General features: G+C 41.0%; 1 protein-coding gene across 4 annotated transcripts in view; it reads right to left on the bottom strand.

Moving 5' to 3' along the window:
- Positions 1-15,686, bottom strand: part of LOC112265619 (beta-galactosidase-1-like protein 2) — a 28,864-nt gene that overhangs the window by 5,439 nt on the left and 7,739 nt on the right. For all 4 annotated transcript variants that reach the window (XM_024443125.2, XM_024443124.2, XM_024443126.2 and 1 more), the window contains exons 9-12: positions 15,432-15,516; positions 11,955-12,098; positions 11,256-11,336; positions 3,410-3,516 (exon numbers count right to left, since the gene is read on the bottom strand). In XM_024443125.2, the coding sequence (XP_024298893.1) occupies positions 3,410-3,516; positions 11,256-11,336; positions 11,955-12,098; positions 15,432-15,516 (417 nt within the window). The remainder of the gene's footprint in view (positions 1-3,409; positions 3,517-11,255; positions 11,337-11,954; positions 12,099-15,431; positions 15,517-15,686) is intronic.

Genomic DNA, 15,686 nt, shown 5'->3' with positions numbered 1-15,686 from the left:
TCAGCCGTTTCCAGCCACAATAGTCATTTACAACATGAACAATGTCTACACTGTATTTCTGATCAATACTAGGTTATTTTAATGGACAAGAAATGAGCTTTTCTTTCAAAAACAAGGACATTTCTATGTGACCCAAGTCTTTTGAACAGTAGTGTAAATATTCACGCCCCTTTGCTATGACACTCCAAATTGAGCTCAGGTGCATCGAATTTCCTTTGATCATCCTTGAGATGTCACTACAACTTGATTGGTGTCCACCTGCGGCCCATTCAATTGTTTGGACATGATTGAGAAAGAAACACACCTGTCTATATAAGGTCCCACAGTTGACAGCGCATGTCATAGCAGGAACTATATCGTAAAGTCAAAGGAACTGTCTGTAGATCTCCGAGATAGAATTGTTGTTGGGCATACAGTATTATGGGGAAGGGTATAAAACAATTTCTAGAGTGTTGAAGAGCACAGTTTACAAGAGCACAGTGGTCTCCATCATTGGGAAATTGAAAAACTATGGAACTACCCAAAAACCAAACTGAGCAACTGAGCAAGAAGGACCTTTGGTCAGGGAGTTGACCAAGAACCCAATGACAACTCTGACAGAACTACAGAGTTCCTTGGCTGAAATGGGAGAACTTGCCAGAAGGAAACAGTCTCTACAGCATATCACCAATATTGGCTTTATGGTAGAGTGGCCAGACGGAAGCTACAAATGAGAAAAGGGCACATGAGGGCATGCCTGAAGTTTGCAAAAAGGCATGTGAAAGACTCAGAGCATAAGGCAAAAGATTTTGTGGTCTGATGAGACAAACATGTTACTCTTTGGCCTGAATGCAAACACTATGTCTGGAGAAAACCAGGCATTGCTCATCAACTATCTAACACCATCCCTACTGTGAAGCATGGTGGTGGCAGCATCATTCTATGGGGATGTTTTTCAGCAGCAGGGACTGGGAGACTGGTAAGGATAGAGGGAACAATGAATGGAGCCAAACACAGGCACATCCTTGATGAGAACCTGCTTCAGACTGTAAACAACCTTAGACTAGGGGGCGAAGATTTACATTGCAACAGGACAATGACCCCAAGCACATAGCCAAAGCAATGCTGGAATGGCTTCGGAACAAGAATGTGAAAGTCCTTGAGTGGCCCAGGCAAAGCGCAGACTTGAATCTGTGGAAAGACTTGTAGATTGTTATCCATCGCGCTCTCCATCTAACTTAACAGAGCTTGAAAAAATCTGGAAGGAAGAATGGGAGAAAATCCCCAAATCCAGATGTGCAAAGCTGATAAAGACATAAGTAAGACAACTCAAGCTGTTAACACCGCCAAGGGGCTTCCACAAAGTATTGACTCAGGGGTGTGAATACTTATGAAAATGTGATATTCCTGTATAGAATTGTCATTAAATGTGGAAAAATGTATTAAAAAAGAAGTGTGTAGATGGGTGAGGGGAAAAAAATCTATTTAATCCATGTGAATTCAGGCTAACACAACAATAAGTCAAGGGGAATGAATACAGTGGCAGTGTATATACAGTGTTTTCGGAAACTATTCAGACCTCTTGACTTTTCCACATTTTGTTACGTTACAGCCTTATTCTAAAATGGATTCAATATGTTTTTTGTCCTCAACAATCTTAACATAATACCCAGTAACGACAAAGCAAACCGTTTTTTAAAAACATTTTTGCAAATGTATTACAAATAAAAAACTTAAATACCTTATTTACATCAGTATTCAGACCCTTTGCTATGAGACTCGAAATTGAGCTCAGGTGCATCCTGTTTCCATTGATCATCCTTGAGCTGTTTCTACAACTTGATTGGAGTCCACCTGTGGTAAATTCAATTGATTGGACATGACTTGGAAAGGCACACACCTGTCTATATAAGGTTCTGCAGTTAACAGTGCATGTCAGTGCAAAAACAAAGCCAGGGGGTTGAAGGAATTGTCCGTATAGCTCGGAGACAGGATTGTGTCGAGGCACAGATCTGGGGAAGGGTACCAAAAAAATTCTGCAGCATTGAAGGTCCCCAAAAACACAGTGGCCTCCATCATTCTTAATGTGATAAGTTTGGAACCACCAAGACTCTTCCTAGAGCTGGCCGCCCAGCCAAACCCAGCAATCGGGGGAGAAGGGCCTTGGTCAGGGAGGTGACCAAGACCCGATGGTCACTCTGACAGAGCTCTAGAGTTCCTCTGTGGAGATGGGAAAGCCTTCCAGAAGGAAAACCATCTCTGCAGCACTTCACCAATCAGGCCTTTATGGTAGAGTGGCTAGACGGAAGCCACTGCTCAGTAAAAGGCACATGACAGCCCGCTTGGAGTTTGCCAAAAGGCAGCTGAACACTCTCAGACCAGAGAAACAAGATTCTCTGCTCTGATTTAACCAAGATTGAACTCTTTGGCCTGAACTCCAAGCGTCACGTCTGCAGAAAACCTGGCACCAATCCTTACGGTGAAGCATGGTGGTGGCAACATCATGCTGTGGGGATGTTTTTTAGTGTCAGGAACTGGGAGACTAGTCAGGATTGAGGGAAAGATGAACGTAGCAAAGTACAGAGAGATCCTTGATGAAAACCTGTTCCAGAGCACTCAGGCACTCAGACTGGGGGAGACCTGAAAATAGCTGTACAGCATTTCTCCCGATCCAACCTGACAGAGCTTGAGAGGATCCGCAGAGAAGAATTAGAGAAACTCCCCAAATACAGGTGTGCCAAGCTTGCAGAGACATACCCAATAAGACTCAATACTGTAACAGCTACCAAAGGTGCTTCAACAATGTACTGAGTAAAGGGTATGAATACTTATATAAATGTGATATTTCATTAAAAAATTTTTTTTTTAATATAAATTAGCAAACATTTCAAAAAAACTATTTTTGCTTTGTCATTATGGGGTATTGTGTGTAGATTGATGAGGGGGGGAAAGCAATTTAATACCTTTTAGAATACGGCTGTAACATTAAAGAAAATGTGGAAAAAGTCAAGGGGTCTGAATACTTTCCAAAGCACTGTATAATATAGAGGTCAAGGTCCATTTTTAGAAAGCCAATTACCATAATTATGAAATACATTCTTTCTACAAGTGTCTGGATTTAGACGGTGGGAAAGTAATTGTCGTCTCATAAGGGAGCACATTACAGCAATGGCTTGTGAATAATTAATGGTTTACGCAAGTACCAGACACGCTGCTACATTTGCCTAGAAAATATACAATGAAGAGAGCATGTAAGGAGGTCTCATACAGTGTATATCTAATTCTAGTGATACTGTATACAATCAATTCTAGTGATAGATATACAACCAATTCTTGTGATATTTTATTCAACCAAGTCCTGTGCATCACAACCAAGCAGTCCAGGCCAGGTTACAGCAGACAGTGTGCTACTTGGGCCCTAGCTGCTCACCTTCTCAGTAAACTGCAGGCTCTCCCACAGTGACAGATGCTTCTGAATGATGACAGGCTCATACACTCTCCTGGCCTGGAGGGAGGGAACCTCAGGAAGCTTCTCACCTGAGTTACACAGATATAGTCAGATATAGAACATGCGGGGGAGTGGGAGTCTCTTGGTGGATAGAAACGGTACTTTTGAGTTTACCAACACGAACAGAGGGTTTTGTAGGAACATCAATACACTCTAAGGGCTCTATTTTTGTCGCTAGTGTCAAACGCATGTTAGTTTGCAATTTTGTCATGTAGAAATTGGCTTACGAGCATTATCAAGCTCGAACGCCATGTTCGGCAATTTACCAGTCTTATATCAGAACATGATCCAAAGTGCTAATTTCAGGCAGGGCTGGTAGGGACATTTAAGACCAACCAAAAGCTGGTTTTCGTGGTAACGCAGTTGGTTTCGGCATGAATTTTGGCAGTGGAAACGCAGCCTATCCAGCACACTGCCCATATGCGCATGGACCAAGAGTAGCCTAATGTGCTTTTGGTGCCTGCGTACTTCATATTTAGAAACATAAAAAAACAAAACGTTTTCTCCCATTTCGTTTTATTTGGTTAAAATCTAGCATAGCCTCCCCTCCTCTCAATTAAGGCCTTTCCCCCCTTGTCAAATGCATGTCAAGACTGTCCATAACATTTTTGGCTCCTGAGACTGTTTGGAAATAAATCTTAATCGCCAAAACCTTTATTAAAATATAACGTTTGAGATGAGTAAAACAGGGAGCTGACATTCCCTTTGTATCTATGCATTGTAGGCAGGCCCACATTGTTTTAGCCATGAAGGTCCCATTTTGGACGTGCATAAAACCCCTTGCATGATGTAGGCTACTTTTCATGCCCATCATGAAACGAGAGATGAGAACCTCAGGTGAATACCGGTGAACATCATATTCAGAAGTTATCTGTAACCTTTAACAATTGCTTTTTCCCCATTTCATATGTTGAAAACTCAAGCCCTCCATTAGGCCTACTATAACGAAGGCTGTTTCAACAGCCATGCCAGTCTTTTTATGACATCCTTACATTTTACATTTATTTTCAATGTCATTTAAAAAAAAAAATTTTTTAAACGTGCTTGTTTTTCATTGAATTTTATTCCAACAACTTGTATTAGAATGGTTCACCTCACCGTGCATGCAATGTAACTGTCACACCCTGATCTGTTTCACCTGTCCTTGTGATTGTCTCCACCCCCTCCAGGTGTCGCTTATTTCCCCAGTGTATTTATCCCTGTTTCCTGTCTCTCTGTGCCAGTTCGTCTTGTCAACCAGCGGTTTTTCCGTTCTCCTGCATTTTGAATTCTCCCTTTTCTAGTCCTCCCGGTTTTGACCCTTGCCTGTTTCTGGACTTTGTACCCGCCTGCCTTGACCATGAACCTGTCTGCCACTCTGTACCTCCTGGACTCTGATCTGGTTTTGACCTTTTAGCCTGTCCACGACAATTCTCTTGCCTACCCCTTTGGAATAATAAACATTGTAAGACTCTAACCATCTGCCTCCTGTGTCTGCATTTGGGTCTCGCCTTGATAGTAACATCGGGAGATGTGTGAATGATCTGTAAAATGGTTCCAATTTATGTCAATAAAACACAGGCCTATTTGGGAGCAGTATAACGGTGAGTGGACAATCTCCCTTTTTATATTGGATCTTTGTCCAGCTACTGTGAAAAGGTTGGGTGTGCGTAAAACCCTAGAAATTATGGTGCCTGTAAGTGTGAGAAAACCTATTTGAAACAAGTTTAGTTTAGAATTTGAATTGAATTATTCGTTCTCTTTTGAGGCCTTGTCAATAATGAAGTATAGGCTGAGCCTATATCAGTGTGAATGCTATTGAAGCCACGCAATTACTTAGAACAACGTGGACTGCAAATGGGTTCAAGTTAATGTATTTGGTTCTACATTTTGTTTCTGTAAGCCATTTAACAAACTATAACAGACTAACATTGGAATTGGAGATGATTCCAAGGCAATACATAAAAGACCGTAAATACACAACTTGATATTTCGCCAAGGAGCACGTTCTGATTGGCCAGTGAGGGACCGTGTTTATTCATCAAACCAGCGAATGCCAGCAAGTGCGTAATAGTGAAAATAATATTTCTGTAACCTAGTGAAAATAGCACAAATATTATATATATATATATGTATATATATATATATGTATATATATATATATGTATATATATATATATATGTATGTATATATATATATATGTATATATATATATGTATATATATATATATATATATATATATATATATATATATATATATATGTATATATATATATATGTATATATATATATATATATATATATATATATATATATATATGTATATATGTATATATATGTATATATATATGTATATGTATATATATATGTATATGTATATATATATATATATATATATATATATATATATATATGTATATATATATATATATATATATATATATATGTATATATATATATGTATATATATATATATATATATGTATATATATATATATATATATATATATATATATATGTATATGTATATATATATATATATGTATATATATATATGTATATATATATATATATATATATATATATATATATATATATATATATGTATATGTATATATATATATGTATATATATATATATATATATGTATATATATATATATATATACACTGCTCAAAAAAATAAAGGGAACACTAAAATAACACATCCTAGATCGGAATAAATGAAATATTCTTATTAATTACTTTTTTCTTCACATAGTTGAATGTGCTGACAACAAAATCACACAAAAATTATGATGGTCTCGGATGGTCTCCTGAGGGATCTCCTGCCAGACCTGAACTAAAGCATCCGCCAACTCCTGGACAGTCTGTGGATGGAGCGAGACATGATGTCCCAGATGTGCTCAATTGGAATCAGGTCTGGGGAACGGGCGGGGCCAGTCCATAGCATCAATGCCTTCCTCTTGCAGGAACTGCTGACACACTCCAGCCACATGAGGTCTAGCATTGTCTTGCATTAGGAGGAACCCAGGGCCAACCGCACCAGCATATGGTCTCACAGGGGGTCTGAGGATCTCATCTCGGTACCTAATGGCAGTCAGGCTACCTCTGGCGAGCACATGGAGGGCTGTGCGGCCCCCCAAAGAAATGCCACCCCACACCATGACTGACCCACCGCCAAACCGGTCATGCTGGAGGATGTTGCAGGCAGCAGAACGTTCTCCACAGCGTCTCCAGACTGTCACGTCTGTCACATGTGCTCAGTGTGAACCTGCTTTCATCTGTGAAGAGCACAGGGTGCCAGTGGCGAATTTGCCAATCTTGGTGTTCTCTGGCAAATAAAAAACGTCCTGCACGGTATTGGGCTGTAAGCACAACCCCCACCTGTGGACGTCGGGCCCTCATACCACCCTCATGGAGTCTGTTTCTGACCGTTTGAGCAGACACATGCACATTTGTGGCCTGCTGGAGGTCATTTTGCAGGGCTCTGGCAGTGATCCTCCTTGCACAAAGGCGGAGGTAGCGGTCCTGCTGCTGGGTTGTTGCCATCCTACGGCCTCCTCCATGTCTCCTGATGTACTGGCCTGTCTCCTGGTAGCGCCTCCATGCTCTGGACACTACGCTGACAGACACAGCAAACCTTCTTGCCACAGCTCGCATTGATGTCCCATCCTGGATGAGCTGCACTACCTGAGCCACTTGTGTGGGTTGTAGACTCCGTCTCATGCTACCACTAGAGTGAAAGCACCGCAAGCATTCAAAAGTGACCAAAACATCAGCCAGGAAGCATAGGAACTGGGAAGTGGTCTGTGGTTAACACCTGCAGAACCACTCCTTTATTGGGGGTGTCTTGCTAATTGCCTGTAATTTCCACCCGTTGTCTATTCCATTTACACAACAGCATGGGAAATTTATTGTCAATCAGTGTTGCTTCCTAAGTGGACAGTTTGATTTCACAGAAGTGTGACTGACTTGGAGTTACATTGTGTTATTTAAGTGTTCCCTTTATTTTTTGAGCAGTGTATATATATATACAGTGCCTTGCGAAAGTATTCGGCCCCCTTGAACTTTGCGACCTTTTGCCACATTTCCGGCTTCAAACATAAAGATATAAAACTGTATTTTTTTGTGAAGAATCAACAACAAGTGGGACACAATCATGAAGTGGAACGACATTTATTGGATATTTCAAACTTTTTTAACAAATCAAAAACTGAAAAATTCGGCGTGCAAAATTATTCAGCCCCTTTACTTTCAGTGCAGCAAACTCTCTCCAGAAGTTCAGTGAGGATCTCTGAATGATCCAATGTTGACCTAAATGACTAATGATGATAAATACAATCCACCTGTGTGTAATCAAGTCTCCGTATAAATGCACCTGCACTGTGATAGTCTCAGAGGTCCGTTAAAAGTGCAGAGAGCATCATGAAGAACAAGGAACACACCAGGCAGGTCCGAGATACTGTTGTGAAGAAGTTTAAAGCCAGATTTGGATACAAAAAGATTTCCCAAGCTTTAAACATCCCAAGGAGCACTGTGCAAGCGATAATATTGAAATGGAAAGAGTATCAGACCACTGCAAATCTACCAAGACCTGGCCGTCCCTCTAAACTTTCAGCTCATACAAGGAGAAGACTGATCAGAGATGCAGCCAAGAGGCCCATGATCACTCTGGATGAACTGCAGAGATCTACAGCTGAGGTGGGAGACTCTGTCCATAGGACAACAATCAGTCGTTTATTGCACAAATCTGGCCTTTATGGAAGAGTGGCAAGAAGAAAGCCATTTCTTAAAGATATCCATAAAAAGTGTTTTTAAAGTTTGCCACAAGCCACCTGGGAGACACACCAAACATGTGGAAGAAGGTGCTCTGGTCAGATGAAACCAAAATTGAACTTTTTGGCAACAATGCAAAACGTTATGTTTGGCGTAAAAGCAACACAGCTCATCACCCTGAACACACCATCCCCACTGTCAAACATGGTGGTGGCAGCATCATGGTTTGGGCCTGCTTTTCTTCAGCAGGGACAGGGAAGATGGTTAAAATTGATGGGAAGATGGATGGAGCCAAATACAGGACCATTCTGGAAGAAAACCTGATGGAGTCTGCAAAAGACCTGAGACTGGGACAGAGATTTGTCTTCCAACAAGACAATGATCCAAAACATAAAGCAAAATCTACAATGGAATGGTTCAAAAATAAACATATCCAGGTGTTAGAATGGCCAAGTCAAAGTCCAATCGAATCCAATCGAGAATCTGTGGAAAGAACTGAAAACTGCTGTTCACAAATGCTCTCCATCCAACCTCACTGAGCTCGAGCTGTTTTGCAAGGAGGAATGGGAAAAAAATTTAGTCTCTCGATGTGCAAAACTGATAGAGACATACCCCAAGCGACTTACAGCTGTAATGGCAGCAAAAGGTGGCGCTACAAAGTATTAACTTAAGGGGGCTGAATAATTTTGCACGCCCAATTTTTCAGTTTTTGATTTGTTAAAAAAGTTTGAAATATCCAATAAATGTCGTTCCACTTCATGATTGTGTCCCACTTGTTGTTGATTCTTCACAAAAAAATACAGTTTTATATCTTTATGTTTGAAGCCTGAAATGTGGCAAGAGGTCGCAAAGTTCAAGGGGGCCGAATACTTTCGCAAGGCACTGTATATATATATACTGTATATATAGCACTATATTGTGTTAGGACTCTATTTTAACAAACCTAACTACTAGCTGGAGTTATATTGTCACAAATGGCGACAGGGAAATGACCGGACCAAGGTGCAGCGTTGTGAGCTTACATTTCACTTTATTATAAATGTCGCCAACAAAAACGACGCTTACCAGGGCTATACAAGCCACTATAACAAAGACAACTACCCACAACTAAGGTGGCAAAACAGGCTGCCTAAGTATGAGTCCCAATCAGCGACGACGATAGACAGCTGTCCCTGATTGAGAACCATACCTGGCCAAAACATAGAAACAGAAAACATAGAAATAAAGAAACTAGAATGCCCACCCTAGTCACACCCTGGTCTAACCAAAATATAGAATAAAAGCCTCTATGGCCAGGGTGTGATATATATTATATATATATATATATATATATATATATATATATATATATATATATATATAAAATGAACTGTTTATTCAGACTGTCATTGATAGATAATATAAATGATCGATTACAATAATTAAATCTATTTATTTTTGTCACAACAATCATTTCATATGATCATTTTGACCTCTGCATACAGTGGTATGTGACAAATGACAAGTCCAGATAAATGCAGAAGTGGAAAACATCTGTGACTCAGGAAATAATCCAGGTTTTTAAGATAATTACTGGGAAAAAATCTGAACTTGACAGGAGTAGCAGCATCCAGCTGGTAGTACAGGTCACACAATCATACCCATTCTCCCTTTTCCAACTGTTGGAGCTCAATGTTGGTGCTCTGTAAGAGATATCCTCCAGCCCTCTTTAAGGTGTTGAAGCACTCTGAGAAACCTGCAGCCACTTAGGGTTATTGGTGGAAAGTGCTCCCCTACCACTATGTTCAACATCTGGGCCACTAAAAGGGGCTAATGGGTGGCAAAAATCACCTAGTCCTGAAATGGCATTCAGAGTTTAAAAGCCAAGTATTTCTTTGGAGCAAATTGCTGTTTCACACTTGTGCTGTTTGGTATTGTGTGAGCTGCCTGACAAAGTTATCAGCTGCAGTTTATAAACTTGAAACTTTAATGTCATTGGATTCTACAGTGGATTGATATTTGAACTCAATTTAAAGAATGTTGTGCAAGTTGGACTGCCTGCCACATGCATAATCAAATCATATTACCTTGGCTTTTAACCACTACAGCATCAATTGTCCATTTTGAAGAACAATACTATTTATTTAATGTTATTAAACCAAGTGTTAGATATTGAATTGACAGTATTTTCGTTCTATTTATGGTCAATTATTAGAGATAATGTTTTAGTCTGTGACTATGGGTACGCATTACTCACAAAACTCATATGAGCTGAGAGCCAAAAGCCCTGTGATAGACTAGCATCCTGTCCAGGGGGTGCACTTGTACTGTACATTAAGGTGCCTCATTCTATAGAAACAGGAGAAAGGCTCCTGCTCCTATAAACCATTCCGGCTTGCAAAAGCCAAGGCTTGTGCAAGGCTACTTACTTACACAGGGTATGCATGACTCATGAAACTCATGAGCTGAGAGCCAAACAATAGCATATATCAAGTTGGATCTTAACACAGAATTAGGTCATGTGGTGCTGAATAGAACATAGACGCACGCTTTAGTGACCACTCTCATCCAGGTCAATGCTCATTGTTCAACATACTGCACAACGTAAGGATGAAACATGTTAAGATCTTAGTTTACCGGGAGGCTGGATAAATGCAAGATTGCTCTGACTGTATGTTTGAGGGGTGGGAGGTGGGGCATGTCCCTAATCTGATGTCCCCTCCTATCCCTGCTGTACTGTAGTCCAGGGTATCTCAAACTCGTTCCTGGGTGTGTGTGTGTCCCCCCCCCCTCCCCGCTTGATGATGAGTTGGTTATTTGAATCAGCTTTGTAGTGCTAGGGCAAAAAAACAAAAACATGCACCCAGGAGGGGGGAGGGGAGTTTTAGAAACGCACCTGTAGTTCACCATACCCAGCATCAATCTCACACACTCATCTCTGATTGGACAAGACAGACTCAATGTTCCCCATAGGGTCTTATTAAGTGACTTTGGAGAATGATACAAAGAGCCCCTCACGGCGACACTCACTGTGATAGCGGCTCAATACATTCCTCAGAAGAGTGTACTTGGTGGTGTAATCCCCTGCCTCAGATAACGGAGCATCGTAATCTGAAAAGATAATGCTACTATCAGAACAGCAAGAGGCACGAGGAGCGAGAGGCGGGGATACCTCCTCCCGTGTCCGATGAGTTTCACTCTGCTCCTTTCAAACATCTTAGCCAGCAGGAGACATATTTTGTGGTTATCTTGACAGATACGGCTGCAGGAGTTTGGATGGAGGCAAGAGGCAGTGGAGAAAATAAAATGCAAATACAGACTACTGATAAACTTGAAGGTGAAAGAGCAGGTGCCAATGTGCCACTGTTACTGTGTTTGACATTAATGTCATTCTCCTGAGTAGCGAGGTTGTTACAATTTCAACAGTCCCAAACAGGATATAAAACCCATCATACAGTCTTTCTTTTACATTTCCCATGCATTTTATTAGCTGATTAATTAATTATGCAGTGAGTGCTAAAATGCAGCCTGAGGTCAAGCACTGTTGAGGAGTGACAGCCCCATCTACTGGCCTTTACAAACAGTACATTGACGGTGCATTACTGTAACATTGCCTGCACAACTGGCTGGTGTACAATCCTTATCAGAGATATGTTTCAATAAAGAGAAATAACAAGGTAAACTATGAGAACATATTGGTTTTAAAACAAAGATCTAAATAGAACTTACCATAGCTTGTTACCATTGGCTTAGGCATGGGCGTGGCAATTGCAAAAGCCCCGTTCATGAAGCCAAAATTAGTTCCTCCGTGGAACATGTAAAGATTGATTGATGCATCCTGTTTCAGGATTTCCGTCACAATAGCAACCATGTCTGCCAAAGAAGGGTGACAAATGATAACTTACTACCGATGGGTACAGAGACATGCACGTAATACCTGTATCATATCCATTGCTATAAACTCTACCTCTATATTCAAGAGCTGTAGCAGGGAGCCCAATAGTAAAACAAAAAGTATGATAACATTTGACAAGCAATTGACCTCGTTGCAAGTGTCCTATTGCCCTTAAAATCAGTTAAATTGCCATATAGATTAAACCTGCCACACCTTATTACACTTAACTATAAGTCATTATAGGAACAACCCGATCCCCATTCAAAATCTCCTGCCTCAACATACTGATTAGCTACACATATTGCATAGAACAGTGGTTCCCAATCTTTTTTTTCAATTAAGGAACTCAGTCTGGCATTAAACTTACTCTTGAATGTTGTAATAGTAGAATGCACAAGGTGCAATTTCGAAATTGGGTAGTGGATCATCAGTTCCTCTTGTCATGTTAGTCATTGCATACCTTAGAGAGCTATTCATAACTTTTCAGAAATGTCCAGATCAACTAGCCCATGTCCGCTAACATTTTCTTTATTTCGTTTTTTAAGACCACAGACATTGTTGGGGGGATAGGGATATTCCCCAATGTTCTCCAATTCTCCAAGGGGGGCACCGTGGGAAAAAGTTTGAACTACTGATATAAACTCCCTTTTTCAGGACCCTGTCTTTCAAAGATAATTTGTAAAAATCCAAATAACGTCACAGATCTTCATTGTAAAGGGTTTAAACACTGTTTCCCATGCTTGTTCAATGAACCATAAACAAGCAATTAAAGTCACCATTATGAAAACTTAGGACACTAAAGAGGCCTTTCTACTGACTCTGAAAAACACCAAAAGAAAGATGCCCAGGGTCCCTGCTCATCTGCGTGAACGTGTCATAGGCATGCTGCAAGGAGGCATGAGGACTGCAGATGTGGCCAGGGCAATACATTGCAATGTCCGCACTGTGAGATGCATAAGACAGCGCTACAGGACGGACAGCTGATCATCTTTGCAGTGACAGACCATGTGTAACAACACCTGCACAGGATCAGTACATCCGAACATCACAGCTGCGGGACAGGTACAGGATGGCAACAACAACTGCCCGAGTTACACCAGGATCGCACAATCCCTCCATCAGTGCTCAAGTCTGTCTGCAATAGGCTGAGAGAGGCTGGACTGAGGGCTTGTAGGCCTGTTGTAAGGCAGGTCCTCACCAGACATCACCGGCAACAATGTTGCCTATGGGCACAAACCCACCGTCGCTGGACCAGACAGGACTGGCAAAAAGTGCTCTTCACTGACGAGTCGCGGTTTTGTCTCACCAGGGGTGATGGTTGGATTTGTGTTTATCGTCGAAAGGAATGAGCGTTACACCGAGGCCTGTACTCTGGAGCGGGATCGATTTGGAGGTGGAGGGTCCGTCATGGTCTGGGGTGGTGTGTAAACAGCATCATCTGACTGAGCTTGTTGTCATTGCAGGCAATCTCAACGATGTGCGTTACAGGGAAGACATCCTCCTCCCTCATGTGGTACCCTTCCTGCAGGCTCATCCTGACATGACCCTCCAGCATGACAATTCCACCAGCCATACTGCTCGTTCTGTGTGTGATTTCCTGCAAGACAGGAATGTCAGTGTTCTGCCATGGCCAGCGAAGAGCCCGTATCTCAATCCCATTGAGCACGTCTGGGACCTGTTGGATCGGAGGGTGAGGGCTAGAGCCATTCCCCCCAGAAATGTCTGGGAACTTGCAGGTGCCTTGGTGGAAGAGTGGGGTAACATCTCACAGCAATTACTGGCAAATCCCCACCCCTCTTTGTTCAGGGACACATTATTCAATTTATGTTAGTCACATGTCTGTGGAACTTGTTCAGTTTATGTCTCTGTTGTTGAATCTTATGTTCATAAAAATATTTACACATGTTAAGTTTTCTGAAAATAAACGCAGTTGACAGTGAGAGGACGTTTCTTTTTTGCTGAGTTTAGAACATAGACAAATGTTTAATTAGACATTCAAATTGAGCTGACTTTACTGATTTAAATTAAGGGCAGCCAGATAATGAATAACAAGCATGGAGTGACAGAGCATGCCTTGTTTAGCAAGTCACCCAAGTCATAAACTGTTCTCTCTGCTGCCGCACGGCAAGTGGTACCGCAGTGCCAAGTCTAGGTCCAAAAGGCTCCTTAATAGCTTCTACCCCCAAGGCATAAGACTGCTGAACAATTAATCAAATGGCTACCTGGACTATTCACAGTGACACTGCTGCTACTTGCTGTTTATTATCTATGCATAGTCACTTTACCTCTACCTACATGTACAAATTACCTCAATTAACCTGTGCCCTCACACATTGACTCAGTACCGGCACCCCGTCTATAGCCTCATTATTGTTATTTTATTGTGTTACTTTTTATTTTTTACTTTTGTTTATTTAGTAAATATTTTCTTAACTCTATTTCTTGAACTGCATTGTTGGTTAAGGGCTTGTAAGTAACCATTTCACGGTAAGGTCTACACCTGTTGTATTCGGCGCATGTGACAAATACAATTTGATTTGATTTTGATCCTGTGTGTGCGAGATAGACGTGGATGCTGCTGACAATGACAGGTGGACAAAACCAGGCCTGGGGACCCTAGTCATCATTGGCTGTTGTTCAACATAAGAAGGACAGTCTGGGAAATCTACATGACATTAATACACATCCACAACTGAGTGCCAAGCTGTATGACAACTGACAAGTATTTACTGCAGTGATGCACTGAAATTATGAAAAAAATTATTTATTTATTTTTATTTATCACCATCATGACCAAAATATCCCAAAGCAAGCAGTTGCTACAGTTTTATGCGGAAGGTGTGTGTGTGTATTAAACGGTTAGTCAGTAGCCCTTTCACATACTGTACTGTTCCCTGCTGAGAGAGAATGATTCACATGTAGGTACTGCATGGAATGTACTGCATGGAATACTCTTCTATTGAGTGTATATACACATGTAGGGTGACCATCGGGACTTTGCTGTTTCCATTTATTTTGAAGGTTCTAGACACTGAAGGCCTGGATAAAAGCATAACACAGTATAAAACAGTACACAAATCACAGCTTGGTTCAGTTGAAATTGACTACATGGATCAAAATACAATTTTGGTGGGAATAAAAGTTTATGATGCTTGGCTTGGAAATAAGCACACATGGAAAGCATATTAATTTCTGACAGAAACATATCACAAAGGAGAACTGACCATATGCTAAGCACCATGTGACCAATCTATGAAGTGGGACTCATGCGGTGTGGCAAAGGTCCTGCTGCTTGAGGAAATATGACTTACCCTCAGCAGCAAAAACATGGTGAAGGTCACCCCAGAGGTCAAACCACCCAGACCAATACTCCATCACCATCTTGGGCTTCTGGGGCTAGAGGAATTAGGAAAGGGAATGTTCAAAAGAGAGGTACAAATAAAATATTATTTTTTTTATATATTTTTTTTAACCTTTATTTAACCAGGTAGGCCAGTTGAGAACAAGTTCTCATTTGCAACTGCGACCTGGCCAAGATAAAGCATAGCAGTGTGAGCAGACAACAC

This window comes from Oncorhynchus tshawytscha, linkage group LG13, assembly GCF_018296145.1.
Source record: "Oncorhynchus tshawytscha isolate Ot180627B linkage group LG13, Otsh_v2.0, whole genome shotgun sequence".
Lineage (NCBI taxonomy): Eukaryota > Metazoa > Chordata > Actinopteri > Salmoniformes > Salmonidae > Oncorhynchus > Oncorhynchus tshawytscha.
Note: the sequence above shows the minus strand (reverse complement) of the source record. Positions and strands in the feature narration are given on the sequence as shown.